The 18,094-nt window shown below is 40.7% G+C and overlaps 1 protein-coding gene across 1 annotated transcript in view; it reads right to left on the bottom strand.

Annotated features, from left to right (window-relative positions):
- Window positions 1-376: 376 nt before the first annotated feature.
- Window positions 377-18,094, bottom strand: part of slc45a4a (solute carrier family 45 member 4a) — a 60,536-nt gene continuing 42,818 nt past the window's right edge. The window contains exons 3-8 of the mRNA XM_066715818.1: window positions 8,802-8,990; window positions 5,250-5,429; window positions 2,817-3,919; window positions 2,286-2,385; window positions 1,902-2,113; window positions 377-1,644 (exon numbers count right to left, since the gene is read on the bottom strand). Coding sequence (XP_066571915.1) covers window positions 1,279-1,644; window positions 1,902-2,113; window positions 2,286-2,385; window positions 2,817-3,919; window positions 5,250-5,429; window positions 8,802-8,990 — 2,150 coding nt within the window. The 3' untranslated portion in view covers window positions 377-1,278. The remainder of the gene's footprint in view (window positions 1,645-1,901; window positions 2,114-2,285; window positions 2,386-2,816; window positions 3,920-5,249; window positions 5,430-8,801; window positions 8,991-18,094) is intronic.

The following is an 18,094-nucleotide window of genomic DNA, read 5'->3' as shown; positions in this document are numbered from 1 at the left end:
AGAATAGGCCACTTCTGACCCAAAAGGCAGAGCTGACAGTGTGCAGAATTTGCTGGCAAGCCACTACAGCCGCAAATCAATAATACTTACACACCGGTCATTCTACAATCGAACAATGTGGTGCATTAGAGTTTCAACCGCCAAAAAACACCCAATTGGATCAGTTGTACTCAAATGTAAACAAAGTACTAGGGAACGGATGGACAGAATCCCAGTAAAGTGCTTCTTTTCGGTTTCGTTTTTCGTCATTATAACTGCCGAGTGTCTAGGTTTGCATTCCTGCACAATATAAGCTCTGCCTGAAAGTGCAACTAGCCATAGTTTTCAATGTCATCCCTTGAGCCCACCGCCACCCCCCCACCCCCCCACCCCCGGCCTTCCCTAATGTTAATAGGTTTCTATATCGAAAGAAAATAACCTCCAGCTTCAATCAGACGTTTGCTTTCTGTCCCAACTGCTCCAGTTTGGTAGACAGGCTGTGCTGGAATACTGTTACAGCACACATAAGGGGGTGTGTAACCAGCATAAAATATCTCCCATGCAGCATTTAACCACCCCCCCATGAGTTTTTTCACATTTCGTAATGCCCTGACACAAAAAATATAAAGGTGTCTGTGTGTTAAAGCACTCGACTGTGGGATACTTCAAAATAAACAGACATAAATGAGTGAGATGAGGCCACATGGTTACTTCTCCTGCTATTCAAAATGAAATGGTCTTAATAGTCACCCCAAATACCCCTGTACTGTATATTCAGTTGTCATATAAAGCCTTTTAGCCTATAAAGTGTAAAATATAAAATTTGTAGGCTGTTCTTTGCAAAATGTTTTCAAACCCAAAAACATTTGGTATGGACATTTGTTTTCAACTGAAACACATGCAGAACAAATCTAAATCAAACAAACTGATTTTTCTTAACTGATTGAGTCGGATCAAGAATATACATTCTCATTAACTTAACTTAATTAGAACTTTGATTCTAGATTTTACAGAAATCTAAATTTCTCTCCGTACTGCATGTTTTCAAATCAAGAGCGTCGGGCGGTTATCTTGAAGGAGACCACCAGAGGTCGCCCTAGAGCCAGACTCTCTTGTGAAAAAACAACATCACACTACACTGCAGCTTAAGACGATGCAGCCACCACGGAAGGCATAAACACAGAACGTCTCTCTCATCGAAGCGTTCTGTCAGATTTACACTTTTTTTCTTCACGGATTGATTCTGCGATGGGAATGTTTTGTTCTGGGATCTCCTCGCCTCTCCACCGGGCCGCCGGTTCACAGCGTGGACTCGCACTCCACCTTGCAGGTCGTGGCGGGGCCCTTGCGCGTCAGCTTGAGCACACTGGGCTTCTCTGCCGCGTCCCCGCCGCCCCCTTCTTTCGGAGCCAGGGCCTTAGCCTGCTCCTCCTTGGCCTCCTCTGAAGAGTTGTTGGGGTAGATGACCAGAAAGGTGGCGGTGAGGAAACCCAGGAACGAGCCCCCCGAGGCCACCATCGGGATGACCCGGACACTGTCCACTGCGTCCACGACTCCCCCGAGGGCCGAGGCCACCAGGATCTGGGAGATGTACACCTGGCAGGAGAGGATGGCGCAGTCGATGCCAAAGCCTCGCTTGGAGTTGCCAGGGCTGTGGTGGATATACTGCGGGGAAAATACCAAATTCAAATAGCAAGGTCATTGAATTGAACTGCAGATTTCATTCAAATTCCTTACTGGTGACATAAAATTAAGACTTTTTGTTTGTTATTTTATCTTATTAATTTGCTTAGATTAAATACAATTTCCAAAATAAATAAATAAATAAATAAATAAATAAGACTTTATCTTAGACCTAATTCCCTAATGCAGCTGGACTGTAACAGATATAACAGAAGCCCCTGACAGGCTGCGAGCCGCACCTCTTTCATCTCGTGGTACTGGCCGAGCAGGGCGTAGGGGCAGTAGGAGATGCTCATGGAGATGATGCCCATGCTGCTGATCATTGTCATAGACACGTACACGTTGGGAAAGATGGCCATCACTGCCGTGCCAATGGAGAAGGCCAGTGTGCCCAGGATGTAGATGATCTTGATGCTGAGGTCATAGTTGTCCAGGTACTTTTGGAGAACAGCTGCAGACACAGAAGAGGATGTTGTTGGTTTTCTGAGAGAAACGTTTTCACATTTTCATATGCAACTCTTGTGCTCGCTGCGTTGTGTTTGTGACCATGTATTCTCGAGCTAATGTCAAAATGCTCAGTTCACACAGCTGTACCAGGAAAAGTTGGGGGTGCTGACACTCACCTGAGCATATGGCAGCAGTAGCAGCATAGATGACCAACCCCCAGCATCCCATCTGGACTCCTTTATGGTAGCTCTGAAGGTCAGTAGAATTAGCAGCAGCCTGTAGGAAGAAGGAAAGCCAAACAACAGCTTAAAAATCTATTTATACAACTGTACCTACAAGCTGTAGATGCCAAAACATCACATTTAATAATCAAAACAAATGAGGACACAGGCCTTACAGTATGTCCAATTAAAGGCTACATGCTTGGCAAATCTTCCACAGTGAACCAAATTGGGATTCAATCATTTATGCGTTTGGTTTTAATTATTTATTCTTCAGTCCCCTGTTCTTCAGCTCTCAAGTTAAAGAAACGTGACATAAGCAGGCATTGTGACATTCTTACATGTGAATCCTTTATGTTCATTTGAGAAGTCAGATAAAGCCCTCATAACATGTTTCCATGTCTGAGCTACTGAAAGATCAAGTTTATAAACAGTTCCAGGAGAGTGAGACCGAAAGGAAACAGATTGAAACAGCTAGGCGTTTACCTTGGGGTCCCCCTCATAGATGACCTGGCCCATGAAGTCTGTGTAGAAGACGGCCTCTGCAATGATGGAGAACCAGGTGAGCAGGTGACACACACACAGCCGGAGCAGCTCTGGGGGCATCTTGAGCATGGAGAGCCAGAGCAAGCGCACGGTGGTCTCCGTCTCCCCCTCCTCGCTCTCCGTGTCCCCACTGGAGTTGGTGTTGCCGCTCTGGTGCCGTTGGCGCTGCCTCTGCCTCTTCTGGCGCTTCTGCATCTCGTAGATGTCGTTCATGCTGCGCGAGGACTTTATGAGCACCACGGCGTTGGCCCGCCGGTAACGGTAGCGGTGGGTGCCAACGCGCCCATAGTACGAGAAGGTGCAGGATGGCTGGCGGTAGAACGTGTGCCGGCGCCGGCGCATGGAGGCCGTGGTGTTGGACTGCTTCATGCCAATGTTCGCGTGCCCGTTGATGCCATTGCTGCTGGAGCCCGCAGTGTCTCCGTTTGGCGCTTTGGCTTCGTTGAGCTGGTTGTTCAGCAGCATCTCCTCCCCGTCTCTCTCGTTCTCATTAAGGAAGCCAGACAGGCGGGTGAACTTGGCCCGGAGGAGCTCCTGGCTGCCCACACTGCTGCTGCGCCGTGGGGGGGTGCTGTGATAGGAGGACAGCTGGTCCTGGAAGATGGAGGGCTCGATGTCCCGCAGGAACAGGGCCTCGCCGTCCATCTCCAGGGTGGCATCCGTCATGTGCAGCACCGAGTCGCTCTTGCTCCGCACAATCTCCAGGTCCAGGAAGTCCATGTCGAGGTCGTTCTCAGAGCGGGCCTCGTCGTAAAGGCAGTAGGGCTCCTCTTCGCCAATCAGATCCAGCCTAGGGAGGGCAGGGACTGCAAGGCTGCCGTTGAGCTTCACCGACGACGTGGCATCCGCCTCCTCGTCCACACGGTCCTGCTGGGGGCTGTACTGCTGCTCTTCGATGCTGCACAGATGCAGCCCCACAGAGATGGTGAACAAGATGGCAGCAAAGAAGAACAGGACCTGCTCCTGAGACTTGAAGGCAAGGCCCAGGAAGGTATGAGTCCAGTCGAGACCACCCAGCATATAGCCCACCGCTCCTCCCAACCCTGTAGAAACGGACCAATACAGACATTTACTAGACTCATCGGATATTTTCTTTGTGCAAGGCCAATGAACACCTTTTATTTTAAGATTAATCACTGAATAAATCAATGAATATAATCATCATGTAAAAGAATATCATCCCATATCAATATAATACACAACAATAAAGCCTTTAGCAAAAGTCTTTATACATCTACTAATGTCAGGAATTGTGGAAAAGTGGGACCTTATACAAACTGAGTGGACTTTGGACTTCATATAGAGAAATCCGGGATGAGAATTGCAACATTGTTTTGATTGCACTGTCCACCTATACCAAGATCGAGCAATTGTTTAGAGAAACTTAATTTGTTTATTCTGCTGGAGAATTTTTGGGGGCAGCCAAGCAAACACAAACACTGTTCAGATGGATGGCTCCTCTTATTTATTATTCATCAGCCTTAAATATTGATGAAGGCAAAGCCCAAAAGTGCTGGATCAAGTGTCCTGCTGACAGCACCAAGGAATATGCTAAAATTAAGAGTTCAGCCAGCTTCACTTCTCTCTCCCAGCAGGGGCCTTGTAGCTGTGCTGTAATAATGAGTCAGAGCTAAAACAGGCAGCATGATTACACACTTTCTGTGCTGTAATGAAGTCTGTTCGACTTACTTTTAGCAAAATATCACAGGCTTTGTAGCCCCGGGAAAAGAAGATGCACTTTAAAATGCAGCATCGCTGGATCAGAGCATAGCTAATGCACAGTATAGGCTACTCGTGGGATTAGGTTTACTGGGTTAAAAAAATAACACTGACTGCATTGTGTTACTCGTTGCCAACTTTACAAGTGTTCCAGTTCTGGAACAGACAGAGAGTGGGGCTTCTGCCAAGCATCCCGAGTTCAAATTTCTCTTTTGTTTTCTGCATGCACTGAGACAGGACAGTTCAGCAAGCAGTGGGTCAACTCAACAAAGCCAATGGACTCAATCTCTATTAGTGTCCACTAAGCTTAATACCACACTGTTCCACATGTTGGCTATTGATGGGACTAGAGTATGACATATGAAGATATGTAAAAAGACGTCTCCAGCTGAGCAGACAGAAGACCCCAGCAGGCTTAGTAAAGCCTTTGCAGTCCAGACTTGGGGCTTGTGCCGTGAATTAAGCAGCGGCTCACAAGAACTCTCAATTCCCTTGATGAGTTTGAAGATAATCTGTTCCCCCTCTTCCCCCACTCATTCTAGCTCTTGACATGAATCTTCCCAGGAATTTAATAAACCGTGCGACTCAATAAACCTCAATAAAATGACTGTCCAGGCTGTGTTGTGTGAGGGAGGCTATGAGCTCGCTTCATACCAGCAGAAAAAGCATGGATGTTGAGTGCCATGTCTTGTTCCTCTGTGTCTGCCACATCCAGCAGGTAGGCACGGATTGGCCCTTCAGTAGCGTCTGCACAGAAATCCAGCACCACCACCCCCAGGACAGTCAAAACGATCCCAATGGGCTGGGTGCCGGGAACATCGCCAATGGCCAGACCTGCAGCACAACACAAACAAACACGTTAACAGTGGAAAATAAGAGCCACTGTGGAAAACTATGCTTTATGTCAGAAACACTTGTACAATTCCGAGTTACCATAATTACACACAATTGCAGTCCCGTAAGGAAAACCAACCACAAAAAAAACACCAACACAACAGTCAGGTTTTCCCCCTGAAATCTGATTCATTAAAACAACGTCCTTTTAACTTATTTTCGTTTTAGTTTTTAGATATTTTGTCTTCAAAAAACATGCAGAGCTTCATGTAAACCCCTGCCATGGCATTGACTGCAGTGCCATATTACAAAATATGAACAGGTAGAAAATTGCACAAGGAAGCATCCTAGTTTCCCAGTATTGTTAAGATGTCCTAAAGCTTCAATGACCCTGGGTTAATTTCTTTAAACATACGTTGGTGCACATTTTTTTTTTCTTTTTATGGCTATGAATGCATTTTTAATTGCATTTGTTCCCTCCAAAAGCTAACAATGGACAATAAAAATCACAACTGAAATGCTGAAAATAAATAAATAAATAAATAAAAATCCCACCAGAGCTATTTAAATATTTATATGTAGTTCCTTTTTCTTTTTTTCTTTTTTTTAAATCAAATCAAGTTTTGGCAGAAGGACAACATTTGGCATCAGTCCTTTTCTGAAATAAGAGACTGCAAACATGGCCTACATTTAAATTCAATCTGTACATGTTGTTGGTTACCAAGGCAGACGCCACACGCCCCACACATTCAACTTCATTAACCAACAGTTACTAAACTGTTTCTTTAGAGCCAAAACAGCAGGACCCCCTCAAACAGCAGATCTCTAAAGGGATCATATCCAACAATGTGTCACTTCAGACTAATTAAAATTTAAGAACAGTTGGAATGTGAACTCTTGAGACGTTGTAATCTGATTACAGTGCATTGTACACACACACGGGTACGTCTATTTCATTTCACACTCCCGAAATGACTGAATGTTAACTCTCCAACACTCGTATCGTTCTGACAATCAACACTGAGTAATCTGCCGAGGTCTGTGCATCCAGTGATGAATGGGATTTAAATGCCATTTTCTCATAAAATCACATTCAGTTTTTAGAACGGCAGCTCAAGCACTGACAGTAGAGTGAAGGAAATAAAAACTGTGTCCAATCTAAACAGGGACATTGATCTTGAAGTTTATTTTCCAGAAAATACTGGGTTTTCTTCTGTTGTGTGCATGTAGAGAAATTGGCTAACATGTATCATGTTGCTGTGTAGACTGCGAGATCTCTTTTGCATAGCATATGTAATACAGAACTTTCTAAATGTATAGACTCATTCAGAGAAACCAAAATATGTAGTAATGTTTGATCGAAAGTAAGCTATAGTATACGACCTATTAGAAGAAAAGGGGGTAATTTTATACATTGCATACTATCCCTACACACACACAATTGACCTATCGCGCTCTCATTTCCTATTGATCTAAAATATTACCCATCTCTCCATCCTTGTAAAATCTATGCACACACAATGAACGAGAGCACAGTATCAATCCGAAATGTTGACATTAGGTTTACAGGTCATGTGCTTAGCCATGTGATCTATGCTTTACTTACTGTTCCTAGTTTATTTGCATGTGGACTTGGTTCTTGAATTTGCTGCTCTCTGAACTGTTCAATGCTCTCTCTGCATTACAAAACCCCAATGACCCACTCAATGTTGTGTGTGGGGATTCCGGCGAAAAGCACTTTAATAACATTTATTGATTTAATGGGACTGCTGAAGCACTTCGGCTAGTACGCAGCAACAAGAGTGCTGATTTAACTATTTCGTGCCAGAGCCAAAATAGAAATAATCAGTGCAAAAATGTCGCTTCCAATCCATCACATGCACCCAGAGAGGGCTGTGGCCGATTTCTGTGACACTCTGCTGCAAGACCTGGCTGTGCTGAGGGTCTGCATCAACAGGGTCTGGGAGAGTTCCTAGTTGCACTGAGGTAGGGCTTTCAAACAGGAAAACATCACCACCCTACTTTACTGTACCAACTGGGAGTGAGAACTGAAGTTCTGAAGAGAGGATCATAAAAACAAAAAAAAAGTTTTGCAGAACTGAGTGGAACAGCATCATGCCAGTGATTTGATTCATATGTTGTGAAAGTTGTTCACAAAAGAACATTTTTGGTAACTGGAAGAATTTATTGAATCCAAAGTGGGATCCAAACGAGGAAGAGATAATGCGGACGTGAAATCTGAAGAAACTAAAACAACCATGGAAAACAGTTTTTACTTTGCCTTGGATCTATTTTGCATGTGGTAAACTGCACATGCATGTAGAAATGTTCACATGTGGCATGTCGCAGTTTGTAGCTCTGCTGGGTTTTTAATATGAGTTTCTGATGCTTCTGAGTGAGCTCTTTTAATGTGGCGGTCTGGCTTTGATCGCAAATAGTTGTAGCATTATGTCTTTCATAGTCCCCTAGCTCCCCAGATACCCATATATAATTCATCACCTTAACTAGTCAGAATAATAGGTCAGTGAGTAACACCAGCGCTTGCAGTGTGCGAGGCGGGAAGCGCAGACTCTGTCAGTCTCTGTGACATGGGAAAGGAGTAGGAACCAGTTCACAGGGTAATATTTCCTGTTGTGCCCCTTTTACCTTTCATTGCCTATCTGGAAATACTTCCTGTCTCCAGCCTTATTTAAAAAAAGCATCTCCACATTCCCTACTACACGTCTGCTCCATTGTCAGGAACACTGCACGGCCACTGTACACACAGTTCAGACTTATGACTGGGACATTTGCTTTTTCTTTTTTTTTTTCTCTTCTTCAATGGCTAAATATGTCAGCAAAGAACAGTTTCCTTTCTCTGTGAAAAAAGTCTGAATAATAACTTGTTTGTGTTATTGTTTAGTTTTTTTTTTTCTTTCAGAAAACTCGACATTCTTCTGAAAAATGGGAAGCAATAAATAAATGTTTTGAATTCACTACAAGCAAAGGAACACAGCACAAAACATAGACAGGGATATTGTACTGGCCAGGTCTTTCCCTCATTGTTTGTGGAGATTCTCTCTTGCAAACAATTTAATAAGATTAAAACTGAATCAGGTATATTTTACTGTAAAGCCATAGGGATTCTAAGTTAAGGAGAAATCACAAACAATGTTTCAGGAGGGTCAACAATTTCAAGAGGATTGGTAAATCAATCTAAATATCTAAGTTGCAAATTTACATTTACAGTAAATCTTTAGTGCAAAATAAGCTATAACACAAATCAAATCCTTAACTTTAACAATCCGCTTTCTGTTGAGGATTGAGGCTCACAAACCATGTTTCAGGCCTGACAACATGAAATAAACGATTTGGTCTGCAGAGCCTCCTTACCTATGAGTGATCCATTGAGGAAGAGCGCCACCCCCATCAGGACACCCACGCAAAGAGCCAGGATGAATGGCCGCCGGCGGCCCCATCTCAAGGTGCAGCGGTCACTGGCTGATCCAATCAGAGGGGTGAAGATCAATCCCAGGATTGGGCTGAGGAACCACGTCAAGCTGTAATACTGTTCTGGAAGACCTGCACAGAGAGTAATACGGGACAAACGTCAACACTTCTCCACCGCTTAACTCCAGTTTAAACTCCAAACCCACATTCAAATGGCTGCAACAAGTGATGGCACATACCCTCCTGGTAAATGTCTTTTTGGTGTATGGAGTTGTTAAAAACAAGTTTTTAAAATCAGATTTAAATATTCACTAAAGACCTTTAATACAGATAATATTTACTTCAATACAATTTTTGAAATGTAAACACGCCAAAGGAAAAATGTCTTGAAATTAGAATGCAACTGCTCACAAGGTTAAACCTGCCTATATATTTGATTAATCAATACTGTTCTTCCAACATTTTGTTACTTTGTATTTCTTATATATATATATATATTTTTTTTTTTATCCAGAAGTCCCACAAGATGAATCAAAATAAAGTTGGGTAATCGTTTGTAAATATTCTACTAGATTTCTCTGCTTGGTAAATAAAGGCCTAGCGCTAGCTAGTGTTACTCCACTTGAGTGGTTCCTATCAAAGGTAAACCGTCATGACAAGTGGGGGGAAATAAATATATAAATACATAAATACATAAAAACATTTGGAGAACTGAGCAGTTCTCACACAACTAAAGGGAAAAGATGTCCCTCCATTTTCCATCCCCCTCTCCCACACAGGACGTCATGAGAGGAATGATTTCATCTCACAAAAAAAAATACATCTTAATACAGTGCCATTAAAGAGGCACTGTTGTTTGAACACATTTTCATACTGAAGATCCTTGAATAGCCTTAAATATGAGAGTTTATCTTGAAAATATTACAAAATCAACTGGGAGGATAACAGAACAACAGTTTCAAAAAATGCCAACTTCTGACTTTGGGCCTTTGCTTTCCCACCTCAGTACTTTATTAATCCTAGAACTGACCCTTAGAACTAAAGGCTTAAGAAAGATTATAATGTTCCCAACTCAAAATACTGGGCTGTATGAAGACAGCTAATCTCTGAGATAGAAAATGGAAGCACAGACCTAAATAAAGAACACTTTTGTGCCACATTCATGCCACACTTCATGCTGTGCAAAAAAATAAAACATGTATATACTGTACATATGCACACTTATGTGTGTGCGCGAATATAATTTCAAATCCCCATGGTAAAGATTTCTTTTGTTTTCAATGCTAGAGGCCATAATGCGTATGCAATGCTGTAGATCACAAATATTGATTAAAGTTGCATAATGTGAGTCACAAAAACTCATTGAAAAAGGTTAAATTGGGAAATAGCTGCAAGAGAAGTGAAACCCATATTTTTGAAGGAGAAAACATATGCTATACTTAGCTAGCATGTCTGTCTTATGTATAAATTAATCGAGCTGCAATATGCAGTAACCGTTAACATTTATCCACCCCCCTTTGACACTACAATGTCAAACCACAAAGACCTACTCAAATATGTACATATATATTTTCATAATAGATAGAATGTTATCTAAACATTGTAACATTAAAATACATATAGACGTATCATTTATTAAGTCTCATTTAATAGCAATGGCAACATAAGACATATATCAACTCAGCATGCAAATATCTCAAGAGTCTTGTTAAGGGCCTAAACATTGCCAAAATGTATGTCACTTAATTTGCACCTGCCACTTTTTCCTTTCTGTCTGTACATGCGTATCAATAGAAAAACACATCCCTGTTAAAACCACATTCAATCCGAAACCCACAGATTTCATTTTAACCAATATTTGTTCAATATCAGGAGAATATAAGTGACAAAAAGAGGTGACCATTCAGTCAATAATGCTTTTTGGTTTCCTGCAGCCTGTCAATACTTTTCTTGAGGCATCCGATTTAAATCAGCATCCAAACCATGACTCGGCAGTTAATTACAACCACCAGTGCTGAGATAACGTAACTGGCCAGCTTATGTTTACATAATCAAGTCACGCATCTGTTTCCTTCACATTTTAGCTGCTGTACTCCCAATGCCTACACAAGAAATGTTTTTAAAAAAGTCATGAAATAATTATTGACACCGTTTCATTAAGAATAAGCAAGAACTCTTTTACAAAAATACTAAGCAAAATGAGAGCAAACAAACATTTCCCAGAACCCCCTAACAAAAAATAGGCTACATTCAAAATCAATGTGAAATTTCAGGAAATGCATATAACCACATTTTAAATTTGCTCTCTCCCATGAATTCTTCCTGATCTCAAAATTCATCACAAATAAATCAGTAATGAAAGCAGTTTAAGCAGGAAGTAGTTTTCCTCTTTTTACCATTTAAGATCATTGTTTTGAAACATTTGTGGCAACCTCAATAATCAGAAATAAATGCCCAAATATAGACAAAGTGAACGGCGCTGTTTTGGACAGAGGAAAGTCTTCTTAATTTCTGTCTTAACACAGAAAAACTCACACTGTAGAAAGAACAAACAGCCACCCCTTTGCAATTATTCATCTTCCTGGTACTCAGAACTGAAGGAGTAACATCCTTAAAATCTTCCATAGGTGAAGCGAATACTTGTATAATAATAAGTGCAACATGGCTTATAGCCCTGTTTTAGAAAAGTTTTGGAACAAAACATTTCCTTGATGTGTGCGTTTATGAAAAGGAGTTAATTACTGAGAGAACCACTCATTTTAAGATTGGGTCAGGCAGAGGCAGAGTATCCTTACAGCAAAAAGAAGTGTCTCAAAGGCAGATCGCATAGTTGGCTTTCACACTAACAACCGACTGACACTGGGCACACATTCTGTTTGGCTTAGCATGGTATGCTAGTAATATAGCCCTCAGCAAGGGCACATGTTTCAGTTCTACCTCCTGAATCAAATTCTGACAATGGCACACACAGAATAACAATATGTTCAAGTCGGGCATAACTGCAAGCGATGAGGGGTCATATTCATAAAACATTTGCTGCTGAGTGAAGTTAACACCTGTTTTTCCTATTTCCTATTCTTTCAGAGATAAGAAAAGCAAATGTAGTTTATTCTGTACCACTCGGTGTCTGTGCCTCAACTTTTAATTGAAAACGTGGTATACAAGATTTGATTAAAAATAACCTAGATGTTTGATGGGGACTGCCACTCCACCCTCTTTGTTAAGGTTTAATTCAGTCACTGTACTTCAAAATTAATGGGAACTGAATATAAACGACCATCCCAAGAAGGTGCAACACAGCCCAACATTCAAACACAACCAGAAGACATTACATGTAGCCAGATTATACATCCATAAGTGAAAAGGTGCCTTCAAGCTGGGTGTTGAGACAACAAGGGCATTGGCTTCTAGTCCCGCAACCACACATAACAGGATCAGGATTAATCAGACTTTAAGGTTATTATCAGAGCCTTCAGATGTCAAGACGCTCTGTGACCTTGTGCTATTATAGGCAAAGAAACCCATTATGCAATCCAATATCAAAGAAACTGTCTCCTGGCCGGATGTCTCACTAAGACGATGCAGATTCAAAAACACGTGCAGCGCTGGACAACACAGCCAGAGGCCAGACCGGCTCCATATGGGGATCTGGTCTAAAGATGTGCTTAAAAGAATACACCCAAGCGGTTGTAGTCCACCTATTGTGGAATTCAAGACACAACACAGGGCTGAGGGTGATGCACTGTACTGCACAAGCCAAGCAGAACACAATACAGTAACATTATTTCACATTAAGGCTAAATGCACTCTAATAGTTCATGGTTGTGGAGTTCATAGGCTGAAGAACAGGCTTTTGTTTAATATACTTTCAAAACACAAACTAAAAACAACCTCCAGATTTTGACAACACCTGAAATCTCAAATTTCCTGCAAAATCCATAGAAACTATAAACAGGATCTCGCTCTTCAATGGGATTTTCTAGGCTAAATACATGATTTGAAATTAATACAGTACATGAACAATTAATTCAGTTTTTCTCTCAAAGAACATGCACACTATTTAGCTTTCACACAATAAGAAATAGGATATATTATTGACATTTTTATTTGCTAATAAACACTACTCTTTCAAAACTGCCAAAAGAACATCTGTAATCTCTGGTAAATCCCTTGCCAAGTAGCGTTGCATAATTCACTTCAGGGCTACACTGGGGTAACAAAAATAGGTTTAGTAATATCATCTTTTTTCCATTGTGTGTGGCTTATAATTTTAAACATTCTCACTTCACACAGTACATTGTGGTCATACATAATAGCCAAGAGGTAAAAGAAAATAGCTCATGTAAAGCTTAAAAGCAATATGAACACAAAGTGGCTTTCCAGGCTGTGCATTTGCCACATCAGGTAAAAGTAAAAAAATTTTTTACATGAGATAAAATACCCGGGATATTTAAACACAATCTAATCTTTTGATGCTTGTTATAAGCTTTAAGCAATAATCACTTTATCTAGATTATTCTAAAAAGTATGATATGGGCTAGTAAAATGCACAACAGATTGCATAGTTTAACTCACACATGAGGTGTGCCCTGGGTTTTGCAATATTTTACAATTAGGCGTCTTCAGCCAAATATGTGACAGACACCTGAAGTTGCACCTTGAAGGTAGAGCACAATAGGGTATTGCACAGGGACGGCATTAAAAGCTGCTCATACAGCATGATGGGTGATGAAATACAAGATTACGAGGACATGGTACAATCTCAATTCAGCTTTAAATGAAGGATAGAAAAAGGATTATTAACATAATTGTAAAAAAGAAACCTTGTAAAATAAAATGCTAGGTAGTATCCTTCAGTAGTACAGAATCATCAGGAGATATGATTACTTTTTCAGATCCTTACTTAGAGAACTGTTTGCATGTATTTATGAAAGAGAATGCAGCAGTGCCTTAGCAATATAACCATATATTTAGCTACTAAAGGCCTCCAGACTATGTACACTTTGGGCTGACAGCTGCCTTATATGAACTCAGAGAGGGATTTACCATTACACTTGTCATTGAATTCAAGAGTCCTTCATACTGAAACTGAATTTTGTGGTTAACCTATGCAGTAATGCGTTGCCCAGCACTTTAAGAGCACCATAATGCAAAACCTAGTGTTGGACAGCACAGACTCCTACAGTGCGGTGATGGCAAACCTTTTTGTCGGTCACATTGCTGCTCACAAAGTTCTTTGGGGACAGAATAACACTGACAGATCAGGAGAGATCAGTGATTTATGTCTCCTCTCAATAATTTTTGGTCATCTGTCTCGTCCTTGATAGGGCTTTCCATTGGCCTTCATTTACAGAGTGGCGGATATTTGATTTACTGCAGACATCCCATATAACCAGCTGCCCAGAAAGCCTAGGTAAGAACAGAACAGCTGAACCCTATAATGGTTTATTATCGGCAAACTACAGTCATAGAGGAAATCCATTTATCATCAGTCATCCAATCAAATCATTTGTGGGTTGTGGTGAGCTGGGAGGCCTAACATGTGAATGGGTGTTTTCATGTAAGGGCATATCAAAGGCAAATTAAACTATACTGGTTAAAATAGAAAACAGGAAACTATCCCTTTGGATGTGTTATCATATAAGGCAAAATAATATGAAGGTGAATAAAAGGTAATGACCTATTAATCCATACCACTCCATACATGACAAGGCACATTCAACAGTATTTTTATGGCCATAATATGGTTCAAAGTCCTTTTTAATTTTTGTAAGGTCCCCCACTCCTCTGTCTGCAATTTCATAATCTCTGGAGAACGTCCCCTTCTGACAAAATACAGTGGAGCTACCAGTTTCATCATGTCTGCTGTTCATTAACCCTGCTTTTGTGTGAAAGGGTAGATTACTGGAGATAAGAAAGGTGGGAGGCAGAATTACACCAGAGCACCTCCCAAGTGACTGTTATGTTTGCAGGATGCATTCAGTGAAAGCTCTGCACATCTGAACGGTTTTAATCACACTCTAAAAACAAAGCTTCAGCTAGAAATCCCTTCATCAGAATGAACCTTGTGTATTGTACTGATTACATTTGCAAATGAAAAAATGATGGTAGATCCAGGTGACAGGGGCATCTTCAGATGAAACACTGATAAAGGTATGCAACTGTATGGAGGAACGGTCAGACTGGGTCACTGAAGACTGTTAAATGTTTTGTGATTGTTTTTCTTGCACCTTTGGTTGTTTTAGGCATTACAATAAACTTAATCTGAAAGCAGTATGTGCATTGTACTCTGTACAATTACATCAAAACAGAAAACATAAACATAAGTTCTTAAAACAGCAGTGTTTATATTAACAGCTCCCTACACGGCTTTGAAAAAAGAACAATCTGAGTTGAGCCGTAATCAGATGTAAGCTAAGATGTCACCAATTTGGCTTAATATATTTGCACTTAAAAGTAACGTTCTCAGTACAGGAATTTTCCTTGTAGCCTACTGGCCAGTGAGAATACATGGCATCAATAGGGCACTGTAAGAATCAAAATGTGAATTGGGGAAAATCCATTAGGAATGCTTTGCCAAGACTGACATGTTTCAGTCTCATCTCCTGTTAGAATGTGTAGTATTATTAACAAAGTGTAGGGATCGTACCTTGGAGGTGTCCATCTTATATATATATACTGCTACATATTTTCATTTTAACACAATTTGTACAAACCTGTTTGCCAATGTTCCTTTTATTCAATGTGCCGAGAAAGAGAGTCCAGCTGAAGCTGATATTTTACAAGGAGTTCTGAAAACGGGCCTTAAATACCTTTCCTTTGTTTATTCACTGGTGCACTGCGTTTACCATCTGTAGTAAAATCAAAACCTTTGCCTAAAACTCTGCGGTACTGATATCTATCATATGATACTTGATGAAACACAACAAGGCATATTCATTAGACACAGACACTTTACCAGATTTATCCAGAAAGATAAAAATAAAAATAAAACAAACTGTGAAAACCTATCAATGCTCTCTTCTTAAGGTTTCAACTATTAATAGAACAGCATTTACAATAAAAACACTGAAGATATGTAATTTATAGAACTTATTTTAGGGTTGTTGTTTTTGGCCTCTGCTCCTCATTTCAAGCAATGAGATGACTATTCATGATAGTGAAAACTATTATTGTTTTCCTCTAGGAGTTAATGTTGTATCTTAAAAATGAGGGATTTAGACAGTCAGACTGGTGCTGTGGTATTACAGTCAAATGATCTCTTCTGACTTCGTAAAAAACATTATCTTCCCTGGCTTTGTTGTATTCCAAGTGAGACTTTAACCATGATTTGGAAACAAGATTTGACAGGACCCAGGCCCTGAAAATGCCCCAATATATATATATATATATATATATATATATATATATATATATATATATATACACTCACCTAAAGGATTATTAGGAACACCTGTTCAATTTCTCATTAATGCAATTATCTAACCAACCAATCACATGGCAGTTGCTTCAATGCATTTAGGGGTGTGGTCCTGGTCAAGACAATCTCCTGAACTCCAAACTGAATGTCTGAATGGGAAAGAAAGGTGATTTAAGCAATTTTGAGCGTGGCATGGTTGTTGGTGCCAGACGGGCCGGTCTGAGTATTTCACAATCTGCTCAGTTACTGGGATTTTCACGCACAACCATTTCTAGGGTTTACAAAGAATGGTGTGAAAAGGGAAAAACATCCAGTATGCGGCAGTCCTGTGGGCGAAAATGCCTTGTTGATGCTAGAGGTCAGAGGAGAATGGGCCGACTGAATCAAGCTGATAGAAGAGCAACTTTGACTGAAATAACCACTTGTTACAACCGAGGTATGCAGCAAAGCATTTGTGAAGCCACAACACGTACAACCTTGAGGCGGATGGGCTACAACAGCAGAAGACCCCACCGGGTACCACTCATCTCCACTACAAATAGGAAAAAGAGGCTACAATTTGCACAAGCTCACCAAAATTGGACAGTTGAAGACTGGAAAAATGTTGCCTGGTCTGATGAGTCTCGATTTCTGTTGAGACATTCAGATGGTAGAGTCAGAATTTGGCGTAAACAGAATGAGAACATGGATCCATCATACCTTGTTACCACTGTGCAGGCTGGTGGTGGTGGTGTAATGGTGTGGGGGATGTTTTCTTGGCACACTTTAGGCCCCTTAGTGCCAATTGGGCATCGTTAAATGCCACGGCCTACCTGAGCATTGTTTCTGACCATGTCCATCCCTTTATGACCACCATGTACCCATCCTCTGATGGCTACTTCCAGCAGGATAATGCACCATGTCACAAAGGTCGAATCATTTCAAATTGGTTTCTTGAACATGACAATGAGTTCACTGTACTAAACTGGCCCCCACAGTCACCAGATCTCAACCCAATAGAGCATCTTTGGGATGTGGTGGAACGGGAGCTTCGTGCCCTGGATGTGCATCCCACAAATCTCCATCAACTACAAGATGCTATCCTATCAATATGGGCCAACATTTCTAAAGAATGCTTTCAGCACCTTGTTGAATCAATGCCACGTAGAATTAAGGCAGTTCTGAAGGCGAAAAGGGGTCAAACACAGTATTAGTATGGTGTTCCTAATAATCCTTTAGGTGAGTGTATATATATATATATATATATATATAATAAAACACTAACAAACAAAATAGAAAACTCTGTTAATGTGACAATACAGTTTCACAGTGTTCCAATTGCAAAATATCCTCAATTTATGGTCTAAGAACAACAGGTTTAACAGCCCTGGATAATGACAACCTTCCTGATAAATAAAGTAATCTGCGTAATAGGATACTTGATTGAATTATGACACTTAAGCACATTCCACCGGGGATGGTACTCCATTGTTCAGGTAGGAAACCCACAACAATTTAAACAAATAAACATAATGAGAGGCACACAACTGGAATTTGGCAGCCTGCGTTGTCATGACATTTTCAGCAAGCGCTAACGTCATGTTTCCTTCGATCTCAATTAATTATTAAGACAGACTGTATTGATGCAGAAGAGGATACACTCAATTCATATGCTAATGCAATGTTGTGGTTAGTGTTTAGGGTTGTTCTGTTAGCTTCCAACTTAGTTTCAATGTCACTCTGCATCACGAAAGGTGAAGAGTTGAAGAAATCGAGAACTAGCCCACAATTACCTTTCAGTAAGTGAGTTTACAGTACTATCACTTAACCAGATTAA

Source organism: Amia ocellicauda, chromosome 10 (genome assembly GCF_036373705.1).
Source record: "Amia ocellicauda isolate fAmiCal2 chromosome 10, fAmiCal2.hap1, whole genome shotgun sequence".
Lineage (NCBI taxonomy): Eukaryota > Metazoa > Chordata > Actinopteri > Amiiformes > Amiidae > Amia > Amia ocellicauda.
This window is presented reverse-complemented; position numbering and strand designations above follow the sequence as displayed.